The sequence below is a fragment of the Corvus cornix genome, chromosome 10 (genome assembly GCF_000738735.6).
Source record: "Corvus cornix cornix isolate S_Up_H32 chromosome 10, ASM73873v5, whole genome shotgun sequence".
NCBI lineage: Eukaryota > Metazoa > Chordata > Aves > Passeriformes > Corvidae > Corvus > Corvus cornix.
In genome coordinates, this window is record NC_046340.1 from 18,584,644 (window position 1) to 18,604,753 (window position 20,110).

General features: G+C 47.0%; 1 protein-coding gene and 1 long non-coding RNA gene across 4 annotated transcripts in view; one reads left to right on the forward strand and one right to left on the reverse strand.

Annotated features, from left to right (window-relative positions):
• The window catches only part of SIN3A (SIN3 transcription regulator family member A), a 32,257-nt gene extending 14,307 nt beyond the window's left edge, over positions 1–17,950 (forward strand). For all 3 annotated transcript variants that reach the window (XM_039557758.1, XM_039557757.1, XM_010412306.3), the window contains exons 6-21: positions 496–747; positions 1,429–1,581; positions 2,423–2,581; positions 3,834–3,923; positions 5,329–5,447; positions 6,918–7,128; positions 8,652–8,768; positions 9,479–9,717; positions 10,927–11,110; positions 11,300–11,873; positions 12,347–12,516; positions 13,560–13,733; positions 14,428–14,520; positions 14,870–14,964; positions 15,161–15,368; positions 16,755–17,950. In XM_039557758.1, the coding sequence (XP_039413692.1) occupies positions 496–747; positions 1,429–1,581; positions 2,423–2,581; positions 3,834–3,923; positions 5,329–5,447; positions 6,918–7,128; positions 8,652–8,768; positions 9,479–9,717; positions 10,927–11,110; positions 11,300–11,873; positions 12,347–12,516; positions 13,560–13,733; positions 14,428–14,520; positions 14,870–14,964; positions 15,161–15,368; positions 16,755–16,985 (3,069 nt within the window). In that variant the 3' untranslated portion in view covers positions 16,986–17,950. The remainder of the gene's footprint in view (positions 1–495; positions 748–1,428; positions 1,582–2,422; positions 2,582–3,833; positions 3,924–5,328; positions 5,448–6,917; positions 7,129–8,651; positions 8,769–9,478; positions 9,718–10,926; positions 11,111–11,299; positions 11,874–12,346; positions 12,517–13,559; positions 13,734–14,427; positions 14,521–14,869; positions 14,965–15,160; positions 15,369–16,754) is intronic.
• On the reverse strand, positions 17,693–20,065 carry LOC109146346. Its single transcript, XR_005602795.1, has 2 exons — positions 19,241–20,065; positions 17,693–18,959 (listed from the first exon to the last, which is right to left on the reverse strand). It is a non-coding gene; the product is annotated as an uncharacterized LOC109146346 (long non-coding RNA).
• Between the last annotated feature and the right edge of the window lie 45 nt (positions 20,066–20,110).

Genomic DNA, 20,110 nt, shown 5'->3' on the forward strand with positions numbered 1-20,110 from the left:
TCAGTGTAATACAAGTTTTAAAATTTAAAACATGAGGGGAATAAGTACTTCCATTTCCTTTTAAAACTGCCACCTCAAAACTAAATTTTCACCTGGCTGTTTGATGTCCATTAAGAGTATTCAAAAGAATTACTCATTGCCTGCTTTTCATCTCAAGAAACTCCAGTTTTCCCTTGCTATTGCCTTTATATATCCCACAATTCTTCTAGTGGCAAAATCACTTGTAGTGTTGGAGCTGGTCGTACCTACGCATTTTAGCTCTGTTAAATTTTTGAGGTAGTTTGTGTCCCTTGTCAGGTTTCAGTCCAAAGCAATTAGCAAGGAAAATCATCTTAATAACAACAGCTTGAATAGCCCAGGCATTTTGTCTCCCTGATGCGGTTTAGTCTCTGCTGGCCCACTGAATATTTATCTATCCCTAAGTGGTTTAAAAGTGCCTTTATCCCAACCATAAGGGGATCTGCTTGTTCCTAACACAGCTTGTTTTCTCCTCAGCCATCGCAGTTGCAGGCACATACTCCTGCCAACCAGCAGACCCCCCCGATTCCGCCGTATGCATCACCACGCTCGCCACCGGTCCAGCCTCACACACCTGTGACAATCTCTCTGGGCACCACACCATCCCTGCAGAACAATCAGCCCGTGGAGTTTAATCATGCCATCAACTACGTCAACAAGATCAAGAATCGGTTCCAGGGACAGCCGGACATCTACAAAGCCTTCCTGGAGATTCTCCACACGTATCAGGCAAGTGTTAGAAATACGAGTTTGGGTCTACGTATGGTTATTTCTCTTGCTTTGCTTTGTGGGGGGGTGTCCAAAACTTGCATTTGGGTGTTGTGCTGTATTAGCAGTGGCCAGCAAATAACCATAGACTGGTTTGGATTGGAAGGGGCCTTAAAGATCATCTAGTCCAACCCTTTGCCATGGGCAGGGCCACCTTTCACTAGGTGAGGTTGCTCCAAGCCCTGTCCAGCCTGGTCTTGAATTCTGCTTGAACTAAGCAGGATTCTTGCAAGTTAAAAAGATTACGCAGCAGTATGAAGTAATAGATTTCAGTCCCTCATCTTTGCTTGGAAGTGTCTGAAATGCTTGTTTAAGAACTGGATTTGGCATTTTTCTATGAGCATGTGTCAGGATGAGACAATGTGGCTGTAGCTCTGTGTTAAAAGCAAAGCAACCACTTCTATGATCAGTGTCTTACTGTTCCAGGGCCAGTTGGGCATTTAGGATATATTTATGGTATATATAAGTATAGGTACTTAGAATATATGAGAGTCATACTATTAATATAGTATGATGCTTTACATAAGAAGCTGAGACCTTTGCTGTTTCATTATTTATATCACTGAGAGTTTTATTTTTTATTTGTCACTTGAATAGTTTGTGCATCCTTTCTTCTGACACGTCTCCTCTTTCCTCTGGCAGAAAGAGCAGCGCAATGCCAAGGAGGCAGGAGGGAACTACACGCCGGCTCTGACGGAGCAGGAGGTGTATGCCCAGGTAGCTCGCCTCTTCAAGAACCAGGAGGATCTGCTCTCGGAATTTGGGCAGTTCCTGCCTGATGCCAACAGCTCTGTGGTGAGTACCCTTGGAGACAGGCTGAAATAACTAATGCAGTGTTCTGTATGTAGCCAGTGTTCAGAAAAATGTGCTTTTGCTGTTTCTTTCTTGGGGTGTAGGAATGAGGTCAGGGGGGTAGACTGTGTTTTCTGGCTGCAACTTGTCTCTTAAATAACTTTTATTTTAAATGCAATTCCTTTGCCTGAAAGGGTTGTTTTAAGTTACTGTTGTTTTACTGCTGTAACTGCAGTAAAATCCATTGGTCATCTAGAGCTAGGAGGAGCAGCAGATCCCACCTGGACTGCTGCATCCAGCTTTGGGGTCCCCAGCACAGGAAGGACATTGATTTGTCAGAGCAAGTCCAGAGGAGGCTGCCAAGATGATCAGAGGGATGAAGCACCTCTCCTGTGAGGAGCAGCTGAGAGAATTAGGATTGTTCTGCCTGGAAAAGAGAAGGCTCGGGGGTCACCTAATTGTGGCCTTCCAGTACTTGAAGAGAGCCTCAAAGAAAGATGGAGAGAGACTCTTTACAAGGGCATGGAGTGACAGGACAAGGGGGAATGGCTTCAAACTGAGAGAGAGTAGGTTTAGATTAAATGTCAGGAAAAAATTCTTCCCTGTGAGGGTGGTGAGACATTGCCACTGGTTACCCTGAGAAGCTGCGGCTGCCCCATCCCTGGAGGTGTTCAAGGGCAGGTTGAATGGAACTCTGAGCAACTTGGAATAGTGGAAGATGTCCCTGACTATGGCATGGCATTGGAATGGAACAATCTTAAAGGTCCCTTTCAACCCAAACCATTCTGTGACATTTTGTGTGGAACTTAGCCCTAATGGTCTTACGGGTTTGTCTCTGAACAAGCTGCTAAGTAAGACAACTGCAGAGAAAGTGGAATCGGTCAGGAATGACCACGGGGGCACAGTGAAGAAGCCACAGCTCAACAACAAGCAGCAGAGACCCAACCAGAACGGCTGCCAGATCCGACGGCACTCGAGCACTGGGGCAACCCCTCCGGTGAAGGTAAGAGCACGTGCTGCTCCTTCAGAGCCCTGGTTGTCCCAGGAGGCTGTGGCAGAGCAGGATGTGGTTTCCAAGTCCTTGCGATTTTTGTGGCACAGGCTGCAGCTTGAGAACATGGAAAATAATGTTTGTCTTTAAACCTTTCAGAAGTCCTTGTTTCCAAGCACAGATCTTTGCCTCTGATTTTTGCAAACCAGTGGTGGTTTCTGTTCCTGAGGGTGGGATATAGTTACTTTAATGGCTTGGGAAAACAAAGTTTTCATCACTTTATTAGAAATACATAGTTTTATTAGCAGTGGTTAATGAGGGGGATTTGTGGAATGTGGAGACAAAAGTCTCAGTACTGCCACAGAATGTATTTGTCCAAAATTTGTAGCAAATGTTCCTAAGGCATGTAGGAAAAGACAAGCTGAAAAGGTGTGGCTGAAAGCTTTGTTGTAGTAGAACTTGGAGCAGATGCAGTAGAATCATGTTTGTTCATCTTTCCTGTGATAAGCCTTTTAATACAATGATGAATGATTATTCTCTCAGCAGAGTTTGCCCTTTTCAAATGATGCACAATTTGTGAGGGCAGCGAGGCTTTGTAGTGCAACAGAAATTGTCCTGTGGCCAGGTGGCTTTGTGCATGAAGGATAAATTTGCCTGCTTTTTTTGAAGCCAGTATATCGTCCTTTGTCATGAAAAGCATTAGCAGGTGTGATTGTATCATTTAAATCCAGGGATTTAAATCCCCTTCTGCCCTTTCTCCTCCCCTTCAAATCAAGAGCACCAAAATGAAGCATGTGTTGGAGGCAACTTTCAGCCTTTCTGAGGATGGAGAGTGCAGGGGTGGTATGGGGAAAACAAAACATCTTGCAGTAGAATGCAAGAGAGGAAAAAATTGTTATTCTGGGGAGGTGTAAGACTTACAGAAGTGGATGAGTGATAGGAAAATCACTTTTTCTGGCAGTTTTCCAAACTGGTTATAAAAATAAGATGTGCTGTAGTGTGATTGTTTCAGTCAGCTAGTTACAGGAAAGCGTGCAACAATGTATTACAAATATTTGGAGTGGTATGCTACTTATTAACATTCAGTAAATTAACTTGTAGCACGTGTTTTAATAGATTTGTCCTTCAAAAAAGCCACCTTTCCTTTAATGGGAAGCACATGGTGGGGTCAGGGAGCTGGCGTTTGTGTGATAGATAATCGAATGATCTCAACTTGCTAAACAACCCCTTTTATTTTTAATTGCCTTTCTTTTTTTGATAACAGAAGAAACCAAAGCTGCTTGGTTTAAAAGACCAGTCTTTGGCAGAAGCCAGCAAACATGGTGTGGGGACAGAATCTCTCTTCTTTGAGAAGGTGAGAGGTGGGATGCAGATATTGCGTGTCCTTGATGTAGGTCCTGCCTGTATACACATCTGGACTTCTATCACAGTGAAGTGTGTGAGATTTACACCCCCCTGATAACATTTCTCAGCTTGACCTCAGATGTATCCTGTGAGCTCTAAGTCAGATCCATTGAAATTTTTAAAAATTGGTGATATTTTTTACATGTGTCTTTTCCCCAAAACTCCTTCTCCAGCTTCCCACCTGCTGCTGCTGCAGTTTATTTGAGGGAATGGGAATTTTCTCTTGTAACCCACACTCCAAATTGCTTTCCCCTTTATGAAATCCCCGTACAGTTGATGATGTGCTTGGCATGTCTTGCTGTGTCGGCACAGCTTGTACCCATCTACAACCAGCTGGCTGCAGTGGGGGAACTCAGTTTACAAAGCAACTGATTCATATTTACATTGGGTTGGTTTTTGGTGGTTTTTTTCCGCTCAGAGATTAATCTAATTAATTGCACAGTTGTTACCTGTTGCTGGTTTAGCACACAGATCAAGTGAAGGAGATACGGGGTGTTTCCAAGTGGTACCTTGGTGTCTTTTCTGAGATGTCCATACATTCCCTTATAGCTCAGAGGGGAGTATGGAACGAACTTAAAACCATCCTTTTAAGCAAAATTCGCACACTGATTACAGTCTTGATTGCTCCCTGCTGATGTGGTGAATTTTGCAGCGCGATGGGAACCAGCTAATGGTAACTGGGAACCAATTTATTGCTTGGAGGATGTGTAGGTGTTAACATGGGTAAACCTAGAAATCCCTGCTGTGGAATTATAACCATAATGATGAATAACTTAACAATGATAGATCTCAGTCTGATGTGTAGATCTTACTATTCCTGTGGGAAAGGTAATGGTGTTGGGATGAATAGTTTGGCTTCCTTATTCTGTGAAGATCAGGGTTGCAGAAGGAGGATTGTCTGTGATAATCCAAGCTGGAAGGAGGCAGAGGCTGGAGAGATGTCACCCAGGGCATGGGTCTCATACCCGTGCTCCCTGCTTGAAATACTCTTTGGAGTTTAAAAGCAGCCTGGGTGGGTTTGTGATGCTGCAGTTACAACTGATGTTGTCCACGATTCCAGTGTTTTGTAATCCAGCTGTTACAGAGTTCTTTGAAGAATTTAATTCTTCACTTGCAGCTCCTTTCTTAGAGTAATGCCCCAGTGCTGACACTGCAGGGGATCCCAGCATGGGGATGGCTCCCATCAGTACCTGTTTCTCTGGCCCTGTGTAGAGGGCAAGTTCCCTCTGTCCAGCTCACTTTAAGATTTGTGCGCCTCGGTGGGAAGCACAGTGTCAAATCCAGGTCTCCTGGACCTCCCCCTGCTTGGTCTCACCCTGATAGTTCCTCTTTTCCTCTTGTCTCCCCTCCCTCAGGTCCGCAAAGCTCTGCGTAGCACAGAAGCATACGAGAACTTCCTGCGCTGCCTGGTTATTTTCAACCAGGAGGTGATCTCCCGGGCCGAGCTCGTGCAGCTGGTTTCTCCATTCCTGGGGTAAGTGCAGCCCCTTTCCTTACACAAGGCAAGAAGCTTAATCTTCTTGGTCTGTCTCTCTTGTGGAGCCAGGAAAGAAACACTGACTTTCAGGGTCTTCTGCACTGCCCTTTCCTATTCCTTATCCCAGAGAGATTCCCAGCTGTCCTGACAGGCAGCATGCAGGAGCAGTGCAGGTGTTGCTTGCTGTGTGTCTTCCCTTTCCAGCAGGGTGAACAAAATTATTAGCAGCCTGTTATTGCAGTTTCTTGCTCTGGAATCATGGGTTATGTCATTTGAGAAAAGATTGACTGTCTAATTACAAAGGAAATGTCCCCCCAGAAAAAGCAGAGTGCTGACATAAAGTCACTAAAGTTTCCAAAAAGCAGCTGAATTCTGTCACAAAGCCAAAGATGTTAAGGAACTCTAAATAGGAATTTATGACTTCCATGATGGTCAGTAGTGTACAGAACAGCGCTATTAATTGGTTAAAACCAACAGATATCCTCTCATTAGCTTTGGGCAGCAGGATTAGTGTTTCTTTTGCCTGGGCACTGAGTTGCTGGTTCCAAGGGAGAAGGCAGTAGCAACATAAATTGGGTTCAGGAGTCCATTACAGTAGCTACTGTGCAGAGAAACTGCCCTAAGGAGCTTCCACTTGCTCTGTAGATCCACTGGAATTAGCCAGGCATCAGCAGAATGTCTGACTTCAGGTAGAAAAGGTGCAGTATTTGACAAAAGAAATCTGTGCTTCTCCCATCTACAGCCTGTGCTTCTAACTATAGGGAAAGATATAATACAGGGGTTTTTTTATTCTGGAGTTGGATGTTATCTTTTGCCATATAATGAATAACTGGTGATTCAATTAGTAACAGGTTCAATTCATCCTGTTGCTGGAGCTTTGCATGAGATAAGAGGACTTGAACAAATGCAGTATTTTACGCTGATAAATTCTTCAGGTAACTTTGCGAACAGGTGAACTTGAGCCTTGCAGGCAAAGGCTTCTCCATGACTGATGCTGCTCTGTGAAGTCTGGTTGAGGCAATTGCTTGGCGCTGAAACCTTTTGCTACGTAGTTACAGAATTGTCTTTTAGTTTCTTCTTGCTGCCTCTGGAAAGCAAAGGTCTGGTTTAAGGTTCAAAACATTGGCAAACAAGTAGGAATCTGGCCTGAGTTCACTACCAGGATAGTTTGGGGAGACCCAGATGTGACCATGCCATGAGTGCTGTCCCTGCAGCAAAAGCTCTGACAGCTGTTCCCTGCTCGTCACTATTCCTAAAGCACCTTAGTTGCACCAAGAGAGCAATCCCCCTCCTGATCAACAACAGGTGCTTGCTTCCCACTTGGTCAGGCCCTGTGGAAGTCGGGCTGAGCAGAGAGGGTCTTCTCACCAGATTGATAATTTGAGAGCGGTCTGTAATAATCAGTTCTAGCCTCAGCATCACAGCTCAGCGCTCCGCTCGTTTTTCACTTCATTCCTTTTATTTTAGGAAATTCCCGGAACTTTTCACTTGGTTTAAAAACTTTCTGGGGTATAAGGAATCTGTTCACATGGAGACGTATCCAAAGGAACGGGCTACTGAGGGGATTGCCATGGAGATTGACTATGCCTCCTGCAAGAGGCTGGGCTCCAGCTACCGAGCCTTGCCCAAGAGCTACCAGCAACCCAAGTGCACAGGGCGGACTCCGCTGTGTAAAGAGGTAAGGTCGGAGTCGTGTCACAGAGGAAGGCTCTTCCCAGCCTTTTGAAAGCGTTGGAGCAAAGGCGAGCAAAACGCAGCAGGATGGGGAATTTATTTTGTATCCATGTGTTGGAAAGGTTCCTGGGGATGTCAGGGCACGTCTGGTGGTGGCAAGCATGGAGCTGAGGCCTGCTTAGCACTGATCCACACTGATCTGTGCTGCTCCTGCAGCCAGGCGTGTGTGGGCACCCCATCCTGGCTCGGGATCCTCACAGTACGTGTGGCAGCCCGAGGGGAGCACACCCAAGGTATTCCTAGTGGCGTTCCCGTAAACATCTGGATCGTATCCAGAAGCTTATTGCACAGGGTGAGGCATCAGTCTAGGAACTGGGTTATGCTGGGAGTTGTGATACCCACGAGGCTTTGGTGGTTGGCATCATCTCTTCTCCAGCAGCATTTGGGAAAGGTTTGCATAGAGCATTGGGGGGGCAGCTGGAGAAAAACCTACTGAATAGTTATGATGTTTAATTACTGACATACCTAATGCTCTTACATTTGATTTATGGTGTGTTATGTAGTACAACCTGTGAAAGGAACGTTGAGATTGCAAACTTAAAACACTCCAAGTAGGAAATGACAGAACTGGTTTTCTGTATGGTCTTAATGTGATCTCAGAGGTCCTTTACAAGGTGGTATGTAATTCAGGATTATTGCTACCTTTTTACCTAAATTCTCTCTTAGCCTGCTTTCAGAGTTGTCTCTAGGCCAACTTTAAAAGAAAATCATGTTTTCTGTAGACAGATTCTCCCACATATTCCCTCAGATGCATCTTTCTTTCTCTCTGAAATGCTGAATTTTTAATCCATGTCTTGACATGTCTCTCAAAAGCATCTTGTGTGATGCAGTTACAAACTTTTCTCCCTGGGAGAATCTAATGACTCAGTTGTTCAGGCTTTGGGTTTATGAAAACTGGGCCTGGCTTTCAAGACTGTCTGCCAGAATCATTGTTTCTTTGCCTTTGGCCTCTTTGAGGTTGTTGCTGGTTTTTTGTTTGTTTGCTTTTTGATTTTCTGCTCCTGTATTGAAAGCTGCAGGTGCTCAGCTGTTTTGTCAGGAAAGGTGATGCTGGGGTATGGATTTATACTTCCAATTAGCCTTGTTTGGAGGCAGCAACTGTGTCCTGTCTAACAGTCAGGTCTGCTGTGGTGACCACACAGTGTTGATGGTGAATCACACACGAGGAACCAGCTGGTTGCAGCTGACTAATATAAAGGAGCAGAAAAGCTCCTTTCACCTTTATTTTCCTCTTCTCTCTCAAGTTTTTTCCTCACAGCTCCAGCCAATGAATTTTTCAGGCTGCCTGGCTGTTTGGGTTCTGGCTGTTTGGAGTTGCCCTATGAATGCTGGGCTTTGGAAAGGGCACACACTTCTTCCAGCTGGGGAATTAGATTGTCCCATCAGAAAACTGGGCTTGAAGCTGGCCAGGTTTGATCCCCTTGAACACTGACCATGGCTCTTGTTCTCCCTCTGCCTCCCTCAAAGGTTTTGAATGACACCTGGGTCTCCTTCCCGTCCTGGTCCGAAGATTCCACGTTTGTGAGCTCCAAGAAGACACAATATGAAGAGCACATCTACAGGTGTGAGGATGAACGTTTTGAGGTAAATTGCTTTTTCTTGGTTCATGTCTTGGAAAGCTCTGTTCTGTGGACAGTTAATGAGCTCGATGTAATCATACCTTTAATACTGCATGTTAGAATCTCATTTTATTGTGTCTGCCACCTGGTTTTTGGCATAAAAGTTTGTGTTCTCTTCATGCAAGAAGTAGTGGCTGCACAACCACTAAGCTGCCACCCCTGCCCCTCACCTTTTGTGCAGAGCTCTTGGTTCACACCACTCCATGTGAAATTGTTGAATGGCCAGCATGGAATTGTTGCATCTTTGCTGTTCTTCCTGCCCACGTCGTGCATGAGAACATGCATTCCCCTGTAATCATCTGCAAAGTAATATGTTCAGGATGTTAAACAACTGACATCTTGACTGGAAATGGAAGTTAGCTGGGCAATTACCTGAATCCGCTCAGATTTGGCGCATCCTTTTGTAGAGTAACTGTCAATTGTGTTCTATTCCCAGCTGGAAGATGTAATTTCCAAACAGTATCGTTCTGGTAGCCTTTAAATTCTTACGCAGTATTATGTGGGTAGCAGATGAAATATAATTGGATTATTTTAGAGCATCTGAGCACCAAAGTGCTCGAGTACACCTTGTTAAACAGGCGCAGCTTCTTGTTTCGCGTCACTTGAATGTTTGCCTCCGTGAAGTATCATGTTTTGTCTATTCAAATGCTACAGCTAATGCACTGTTCTCTCCAGCTGGATGTTGTCTTGGAGACCAACCTGGCAACGATCCGCGTTCTGGAGGCAATCCAGAAGAAACTGTCGCGCTTGTCTGCGGAGGAGCAGGCCAAATTCCGCCTGGACAACACCCTGGGGGGCACCTCGGAGGTGATCCACCGCAAGGCTCTCCAGAGGATATATGCTGACAAAGCAGCTGACATCATCGATGGGCTTCGCAAGAACCCCTCCGTGGCTGTTCCCATTGTACTGAAAAGGTACTGATTGCCCCAGCACCCTGCCCCAGGGTCCCTTCCAAAGGGTAACGCACTGTATGCTGTCCAAATTTATGGAAAAGTGGCTAATTTCTGCCCCTAAGGAGTGTGAACTCCACAAGGCTGTAAATTTGCCCCCAAAGATTGTGGCTGCCCCACCCCTGGAAATGTTCAAGGCCAGGCTGGACAGGGCTTGGAGCAACACGGTCCAGTGGAAACTGTCCCTGCCCATGACAGGGGTTGGAACAAGATGATCTGTAAGGTCCCTTCCAAACCAAACCATTCCATGATTCTGTTTTTCTGTGACACTAAGAAGTTCATTTATATTCTGGACAGTTGGTGTATTCCATAATAGTCACCTAGAGGGAATTGCCCTCCTGAAACAAAATTCTTACGGCTCAGCTGGAAGGATAAAGAGCTTTTGTTGTCTCCTCCTAAACTTTTTTCTTCCTTGCTGTCCTCACTGTGTGTAAGATAAGGAAGCTGTTGTCCCAGGGCTAAATGTGATCCCTTTCCAAATCCTATGGCTGTATGTGCCCAGATGATGGTGGCTCTGCTATCCTCAGATTTCCAGTCCTGTTTCTGTTGTCAGCCTCCCCTTCCTCAGCTAAAAGGGAGTGGATGCTGCAGCTCCTTGGGGAAGGTCGGGGAGATGTGTAAGCAGTAGTACATACTCCGTTAGCTCTGTGGGACTCTTGGTCCTGTGTTTTGGAGTTCTGGAACTGGGGGTAGCAGCCTTCCCAGGATACCTGCAAGGTCCCAGTTTCCCTACCCTTCTTGGACTGAATTGGGGTGCTTTGTTTGGGATGCTGAGTCAAGCTTCAGGAGTGCATTCCCAGGACACTCAGGTGTCCATGCTTTGTTCCTTGTCCAAACTAAGCTGCCCCTGTTCCACAGGTGGAGCTATGTGACTTGCTGGGGATTTCTGAGAGTCCAGGGCCAGCTTTTTTGACTTCCCTGTCCCTCTATCCCCTCTCCCTGGGCTGCTTTGTTCCTGCATGGTTTTACTTAGATGTGAAAGAAACCCAGAGTGGTTTCTCCAGAAGAGCATGTCTGGGGTGCACCTCCTGGAAAGCTCCTTTCTGTGGCATGTCTTTGATCCATGCCCATTTTATCAGGAGCTCAGCTCTTGTCAACACTCACCAAGAACCATGGGCCAGGGTTTTTCTTGTATGCTCATCTCTTAGCTCACCCTCGTTTTCTTGATCCAAGGTTAAAGATGAAAGAGGAAGAGTGGCGAGAAGCCCAGAGAGGATTTAATAAAGTCTGGCGAGAGCAGAATGAGAAGTATTACCTGAAATCCTTGGACCACCAAGGCATCAACTTCAAGCAGAATGATACCAAGGTCCTAAGGTCAAAGAGTCTCCTCAATGAGATTGAAAGCATCTATGATGAGGTGAGATGGTCAGCAATAGTTTCCTTCCGTTAAACTTATGTACTTTGCTTGTGCAGTTTCAGTTCCCGTTCCTCACAGCTTGATGCGGGAGGAAATCTGTTCCACTGGCAGAGCTTTCTAGCAGGCTCTTGGGTGGTGGACTTGGGTGGGATTGTTTAGGCTGATTTTTGTGCTGTTTCTCCTTTGTAGAGGCAAGAACAGGCTTCAGAAGAAAATGCTGGAGTGCCCACAGGCCCACACCTCTCGCTAGCCTATGAAGACAAGCAGATCCTGGAAGATGCTGCCTCTCTCATCATCCACCACGTGAAGCGGCAGACAGGAATCCAGAAAGAGGACAAGTACAAAATCAAGCAGATCATGTATCACTTCATTCCAGACCTGCTGTTTGCTCAGCGAGGTGAACTCTCGGATGTGGAAGAGGAAGAAGAAGAGGAAATGGATGTGGACGAAGCTACTGGGGCTGCAAAAAAGCACAATGGCGTTGGGGGTAGTCCTCCCAAAACCAAGCTGATGTTCAACAACACGACAGCCCAGAAGCTGCGGGGCATGGATGAGGTCTACAACCTCTTCTACGTGAACAGCAACTGGTACATCTTCATGAGGCTGCACCAGATCCTGTGCTTGCGGCTGCTGCGGATCTGCACCCAGGCTGAGCGGCAGATCGAGGAGGAGACGCGGGAACGGGAGTGGGAGAGGGAAGTGCTGGGCATAAAGCGAGACAAGAGTGACAGTCCTGCCATCCAGCTGCGACTGAAGGAGCCCAGTGAGTGACTTCTGGTGGGAGGCTGGGAGGAAAAAGGTGCTTCTGTTTGTAGCGTGGTGACAGGGGTTGTTGGGTGTCTTCAGGCACGTGATAGCAGTGACCCTTTAAGATGGGTTCTCTTTTATTATCCCTGGGGAGATGGGAAGATGTGGGGAACATGGGACTTGGAATAGCAGAAGGATAATATGCAGCAGTTATTTCAGAAGAGCTTTCATTTTACACTTGCATATCTAAAGTATCCTCAAGTTCCCTAAGTAAAAGCTTTCAGAAATACAAAGCTCATGGAGGAGGCTAGAGCTAGAAAGCAAGAGATTATGAAAATACCCATGGCCTTAAAAGGACTTATTTATGTCCATAAAAGACAAGTTGAAGTAACTCTTCAGCTTAAGTGCGTCCGTCACCTGAGGACCAAAACTCACAGCGACCCTTCCTGGGGGCAGTGTGCTCATCTCTCCCCTTCTCTCCTGTTGCAGTGGACATCGATGTGGAGGATTATTACCCGGCCTTCCTGGACATGGTGCGCAACCTCCTGGATGGGAACATGGACTCGTCGCAGTATGAGGATTCCCTGCGCGAGATGTTCACCATCCACGCCTACATCGCCTTCACCATGGACAAGCTGATCCAGAGCATCGTCCGACAGGTGACTGCCAGCAGAGCCTGGGACTGGGTGCGGCGGGGTGGAGAAAGTAGACAGGTGGTTTGCTGCAGTGAGAACCCAGGCTCACATTGCAGGCCATGTTGTATGCCTAAATGGGGAATTTTGGGGGTAAGCAGGTAAATTCAGGGTGTTTCTTCACCCAGCTCTCTAACCCTCATAGTAGAGAAATGATAGAAGATGATTTCTGATCTGTTTAAATTATTTAGAATATCCTCTACAGAGTTCTTGTTGTTTTCCAGGTGTTTTAGGATATAAGTATTCAAAGCATGTCTAGAGCTAATCTTGCTTCAACTTTGGGAAAAAAAAAAAAAAAAAAAAAAAAGAAATGACATCTAAATAGTTTCTTTCCTTTCCATCAATGCTGTAGGAGTGCACACTTTTTCTAAAAGCCTTTTGTCTCTTTTATCTGGCTGCTGGAGTAGCTCATTTTGGCTGTTATACTCCAGTCCTTTTATTGGGTTGGTAGGAAGAATGTGTGAGCAAAGGAAAAATTCTTCTTGTGCCTTTTTGTAGCATAAAGAACAAAAACAGACACAAGGGGCTGTAAGTGGAATAACTTGAAAGGCCTTTCCTCTTTCAGAAGGGTAGAGCTGCTCTTCAGAAGCCTTTCAGTCCAGACATTAACTGAATTCAGAAGACAGTTGGGAGACTTTTGATTTTTCAACTTACACAAAATATGGATTTGATCTTAAACCTCCCACCCCTCTCCTCAGACACAGCAGCAGCCCCTTGGCGAGGAGAGGACACACTGTGTCACAGAGCTCTGGCCCTTCCTCCCCTGCTGCTGATCACAATGTTCCCTGGGTGTAGTTTTCCTCTGAGTAGCTGTGCTTTGCCACCTGCTAATTTTTTTAAAGATATTGTGGGCTTTTCCCATAGTAGCAGAGATCATCTGCAGCTGGAAGAAGCTAAGGGTTTTTTTGCTTGAGCTCAATCCCATTGTTACATCCTTATTTTCTTCTATTCTGATGGGGGTGTAGCAGCCTCCTTGACGAACACCTTCCCCCTGTTGTTCCTGTTTGCAGCTCCAGCACATCGTGAGTGATGAGATCTGTGTGCAGGTGACAGACCTATACCTGTCGGAGAACAGCAATGGAGCCACGGGAGGTCTCCTCGCTTCCCAGTCTTCCCGTACGCTCCTGGAGGCCGCGTACCAGCGCAAAGCTGAGCAGCTCATGTCCGAGGAGAACTGCTTCAAGGTAAAGCCAGGGTCTGAACCACAGTGTAAAACCAGAAAGAGGTGAGGGGGATGCCTTTTAAGAAGGGAGAGGCACTAGTCCTTTAAAAAAGAGCCTTGTTTAGACACCCAAAAATGAAGAAAATTAGCTTCATCCCAGCCAAAACCAGCGCACATGCTGCCAGCTTTCAGAACATAGGTTAGTGCTTCTGCAAGGGCCCCTCAGAAATGAAGTTTCAAGGAGGAATAAATTTCCTGGAACAGCAATGAATATCCCCTGTGCTTTACAGCAGCTTTGGGCTGTATCATGCTGACTGCTTGGCTGCCACTGGTTTTAATTTATTAGCTCAAACTCTTCTGTTTCTCTGGTGTCTCAATTTTGTCGACTGTCGGGAGATCTGCCACTACTGACTGGGCATTAAATCACTGCTGCCTGCATACATTGCTAATAAACCTGTGCTAATCAAATCCATACTTCCTTTTCTGAAGAGGCAGGAAGTGGTCAGGCCCTTTCTGAGCCAGAGAAGTACTTTGGATAAAAGCCTGAGTGTATAATATCTCTTCCCTTGCTCTCAAACTTACTTTGGGGGCTCAAGATGGTTTCCTTTAAAACTGCCAACTTGCTTCATTCTCCCTTTGCCCCAGTGAGAAGTGCAGGTGTTTGTTTCTATTTCAAACCTCTTCTTACTGAAGTTCCTTCTGCTTTTTCTTTATAGCTGATGTTCATTCAGAGCAGAGGTCAAGTTCAGTTAACCATTGAGCTGCTGGACACAGAAGAGGAAAATTCGGATGACCCTGTGGAAGCAGAGGTAAGGGCAGCTTGTCCAGAGAGCTGACTGTGATGATGGAGGTTGCAGTGGACCAGAGTGTCCAGGTGACTGGTGGTGTGGTCTGCTAGCACAAGACAAAGAAACGTCAAGGACATGCCATAAAGCTTCCAATGATGTGAGCAGGCAAATCCTTCTTGGTTTATTTTGTATGAGAAAATAACTCAAAACCACATAAAGAAGCACTGTACCTGCCTTTTTGGGCATAAGATGCACAGAGCCTTCAGAAGTGATGTTGTGTTCTTCTGCGTGACTTCCAGCTTAGCCTCCTTAGCCCTCCCATGTTTGCTGGGAGGGCAGTGGCTGATGTGTGCTCTGTGCTTGCTTCCAGCGCTGGTCGGACTACGTGGAGCGGTACGTTAACTCTGATTCTACCTCCCCTGAGCTCCGCGAGCACCTGGCCCAGAAACCCGTCTTCCTGCCCAGGTGAGTGGCCAGGCTGTGCTGGGAAAGGCCCTTAAAGCTCATCTCATTCCACCCCCTGCCATGTGCAGAGACACCTCCCACTAGACCAGGTTGTTCCAAGCCCTGTCCAACCTGGCCTTGAGATCCACCATCTACACCCAGCTTCGTAGTGCCAGAGGGTGGGTGCTAATTCCAAGAGAGGTTCTCTGCTTTGCAGGAATCTGAGGCGGATCCGTAAGTGTCAGCGTGGTCGGGAGCAGCAGGAGAAGGAAGGGAAGGAGGGAAACAGTAAGAAGTCCATGGAGAATGTGGAGAGCCTGGACAAGCTGGAGTGTAAATTCAAGCTGAACTCCTATAAGATGGTGTACGTGATCAAATCGGAGGATTACATGTACAGGAGGACTGCGCTGCTGCGAGCTCAGCAGGTAGGAGCCAGCGAGAGAGCGGGGTGGGCTGCTGGTGTTCCCCGGGACCCAGGGGGAAGGGAAGGAGGCATTGCCTCTCCAGCTGTTTGGGGAGAGGTAAAGGTTTGGGTTTATCCAAGATGACAAGAGTTTGTGACTCCAGATGGGTGAAATTCAGGAGGATTGCACTGGAGGAAACTGATCTGGTTATCTGGATGCTTTGACACTCTCCTTTTCTCATCTTACGGGAACATTTCCATCCACTTCTACTCATGCATTTAGATTTATAAAACAACTACTTGCCATGTTTCTTGCTGATGAGAGACAGATATGGCTTCACTTCATTAGTTGTGAAGTAATTCTCTTAAACTTTGCCTTCACATGAGATGAGAGTATTTTAATTGCAGTGTAGTGACTCTTTGAAATGCTGATACTGAGGATTTTGATTGAATTCAGTCTATCCCATTCAGCTGGCACAAACCTCAAGGAAGTGTAAGCTTATAAGCAGGATAGTATGTGCCAGAGCTCTTCACAGAGAATCTGAACATAAATTTTTGAAGTGTTAAATATGTAGTGTGCAGCTTAGCCCTTGGTTACTGGAATACACTGAGGGTACTGTAGAAGCTACATTGGATTTTGGAAACAAATCTGTTGGATTTAGCAATTAACACCACAAAGCAGTCAGTCTCTGGGAGAAGAACAAACAAATAATAAAATCTGTAAGTTTTAATCTGGAGGTTTAATTATATTGGCTGTTTTCAATTATGACTGTAGCCATGGCTTTATACCATCTGTTCTGGATTTTACATTCCTTAGGCAGATGCTCTTACCCAAAAACGTGCACAGTTCTTCTCCTGATGTTTTTGTTAGGCCAGAGCTTCTCAAGCCTGTTAGACCTGACCTGGCTCTTCATTTTCTGTAGCAGTTGTGTCCCCAATACGTATAAAGCATATTGAGCTTGCTCTTTCCTGGGACTGTGCCCCTCTGTGGGGGCTGGAGGCAGACCCCGAGGGCTGGGAAGAGCAGGGCTTGCCTGGTCCTGGGTGCTAGAGGAGGAGGCAGCAGCATCTTTTGGGTGATGCAAAAGGGAATCACTCTGAGCTAGGCATGCAGCTTTCAGGCTCCCACTGGATATGTTCCATGTCCCCAGCCCATGAACTGCTGTATTAAACAAAGAGCATAAACCTTTTAGTATTTCTGAGCTCATTTTGCCACTAATTTTCTTGGAGAGGAGATCTGGGGGACCTTCATCAGAGCTTTCCCTCTGTCATTAGTCCAGTGTCTGTATTACGAATTCCCTCTGTATTTGATCCCCTTGGTGGTGTCAACCAGTAGCCAAGCTTTGTGTTACGCTGCAGTTTGGGGGTCAAAGCTGCCTTTTCCTAACACCTCTCCCTGTTTCTGCAGTCCCATGAAAGGGTGAGCAAGCGCCTGCACCAGCGATTCCAGGCCTGGGTGGACAAATGGACCAAGGAGCACGTGCCCCGCGAAATGGCAGCCGAGACAAACAAGTGGCTCATGGGTGAAGGGTTGGAGGGCTTGGTGCCCTGCACCACCACCTGTGACACAGAGACCCTGCACTTTGTCAGCATCAACAAGTACCGCGTCAAATACGGCACGATATTCAAGACACCCTAAGAGTCCCCCGGGGCGAGGGAAGAGCCCGGGAGATGTGTGTGTGTGTGTGCGCGCATCCAGGGAAGGAGGAAGATGCCTTTCTCCCCTCACTGTGTATCTCCGTAACATGGCCACTTGACTAGTGCGTGGCTGGTACAACCTGTCCCGGCGGGATCCCCTGCGGGGACGTGGATCTCTGCCTGGGGCTGCGGGCCGCCGGCCCTTTTTGGGCAGGAAGGACCCTTCTCTGAACTGAGCCATCCCAGAGAAACACAACAAGCTCGTACACACCAGCAGCGTTGAGGCTTTGACTCCCCGGAGGCCCTGAGCGGCGAGGGAGGGGAACAGGATGCCCTCCACCACCGGACCGCTTGGATGTATCCCCAAAATCCCCAGGTGCCTGTCGCCACCGGATTCTCCTCTCTTTGCGGGCTCCGGCACGGGGCCACGGGGCAGTGGACCCTGGGTTCCTCTCGCTCCCTCCTCTCCCTCCCAGGCTGGACTCACCCTGTGCAGATCGGTCTGTCCTTTCTAGTGCCAGTGGAACTGTTTTATTTTTATTTTGGGTTTTTGGTTTTTTTTGTACCTGCTTGTTTACTAGTCTCTCCTAGTGCCATGCACCAGCTTTTCACACACATGTACGTACACACACACAGCAGAGAACAACACGATTTTAACATGTTCCCCTCCTTTTTTGTAAATAAATGTACAAATTGTCAATTTTTTGGTTTTTTTTTTTTTCTTTTTGGTTTGCTGTTTTGTTTTGTTTTTTTTAATTAAAGGAATTATGCTTGATGTGCTAGCATAACTGTACTAGCTTCTTGTGTACCATAGTACCAGGTGGCTTGAGAATTAGTATCGACAGACAGACCGATGGAGACATTTATTACACTTTTTACCAAAGGGAGTTATCATTGTAGTGCTTTTGTGTGGAAACTTTTTTCTCCTTTTTTTGTAAATAAAAAAAATAATGTCTTTGTTCTTAACTGGAGGAAGACACTCGCTCACCCACAGCCCTGTTCGTGGTCTGAAAGGCACTGTTGCAGCATGCAGGTGTTGGGGTGGGAAAGGGGAGGGAAGAGGGAGGTGTAATCCAACCCCTTTTATAAGACTGGCAAGAGGAAACAGCAGAGGCAGCGTGTGTGTTTGGGGGTTAAACAACTGAGGTATAAGCAGCCTGTAAGAGATATAAATATATAGTATATAATTTAATTTTTTAATTTTTGGCTTTTTTTCCTGGTGGGTAATTTTTATCCACCTTATCTTGCAGCTCCAAGGATCTTCGCTTTTGGGAAGTGTTGCTGAGCAACTTAGCTGGGGCTGATTGTGCTGATGTATTTTTCCCTTTCTGTGTTGGAGAAAACATCATGGGCAATACCAAACCAGTATTTGACAGGGCTGCTCTGCATGTGTGTGTGTGTGTGTGTGTGTGTGCAAGGGAAGGAGGAGGGAGTGGGGGCTCTTGGTGCGTTTCACTCCTAAAATCCACATATGGGATATATATTTTTTTAAGTAGAGAAATTTAATGCTGGCAGATATTTAAAACACGGGAAGATTCTGATTTTAAAAATAAGGAAGTCAGCACAGGCTTTGTAAGCCACGACAGCCACCACTGCACTGTGTCTCCTCAAGGGAGGCAACTTTCCTTGCAAAAAACCATGCAGCCAGTCCTACACACCTGGAATGGCTTCCATCATCCCTGGATGAGAGCCACGAGCAGGGCTTTGCCACGGCCTCAGCCTCTCCCAGGGGCTTTCTGTATTTTGAGACAGCTCGTTCATAGAATCATAGAATGGCCTGGGTTGGAAGGGACCTTTAATACCATCTAGTTCCAGGTTCTCTCCTCCTGGCATCGCAGCTCCTTCCCTTCCGCGGAGAGAGGCCGGGGCGCAGCGCTGGAGGGAGACCTGGAGCCAGGGTGGAAGTGCACGGCCCCGAGGGGCCACTACTCATTGGCAGCCAATGCACAGCAGGCAGGTCTGGAATGGGAGCCTCCTATGGAGAGAGGAAGAGAGAAGGAAGAGCCCAGCAGGGGATTTTCACACTTTGCCAGCAATAAATCACCCGTCTCGTTTCTCCTCCTTTGCTGTAACCACGCAGGAAGGGGCTGCGTGTGTCCTCTTCCATTCCAAAGGCGTCATGCACGCACCCCTATTATTTCCCCCCTTTTTTTATTCTGGTGTATGCTCAAGGTGATCTGGAAGGGAAAATCTTGGGTCATTTAGACTTCTGACCAGCTTGGAAGTACCAGCTGTTGCTGCTTGGTGGGGTCTTACCTCAGGAGTCTGTGCCTGCATGTCATTGAGCCAAGGGGGCTGGTGCAGGTCCCTAGGACACACCGTGGGGAGACCTCTGCCTCTGGTGCTCCATATGAAATCCCAGCTCTGCTCCCAGCCTGTACAATAGCAGAGGTTTGCTTTTTTTAATTTTCTTTTTATTTGATCTTGCTTTTTGTATTCTGTAACGTGATCCTCGGCCCACAACCCATGTGATTTCTATACCAATGTTGTAAACTTGACTGTAGCGCAGTATTTCCATTAAAACATCAGGGCTGAGCATCGTGTACAGATTCTTCCTTCCCTCCTGATGATACACAATCACATTTTGGGGTGATTTGGAGGCAAACCAGGACATGGAGAGGAGGGTGCAGGACTGCTTAGGCTGAGCGACAGCGATGAGAGGGGTTCTGCCTTCTCACCTAGGGAACGCTCAGGGTGGGATAAGAATCTTCTCCCAAACTTGACAAGCCAACACATGCCCCCCAGAAGCATCAGAGACACAACCATGGTCACAAGGAGCTCTCAGCAGAAACGAGCAAGAAACTTGTCTGTTCCCTCATGAAATCTCCCTAAGGGCTTCTGGGCAGGCAGCTCCAAACCCTCATCACGGAAGAGCATCATCTCATGTCTTCACCAGGGAGAGCTTGTGAGGACTCACAAACACGAGTAACTCCGAGACTCCAACCCCACCGCGGGCACAGCACCACCGAAACCTGGAACTCAGCGGGCCTGAAAGACTCTCCCACTTGAGCCGGCCTGAATTCCTGCACAACAGCCTCCTCGTACGGGATGCGCCGCGGAGGCTGGAAGCAAGGAGGGCGATCCGCGGCGCCGCCCCGATCGGCGGGCCCCGGGCGGGCCCCGGGC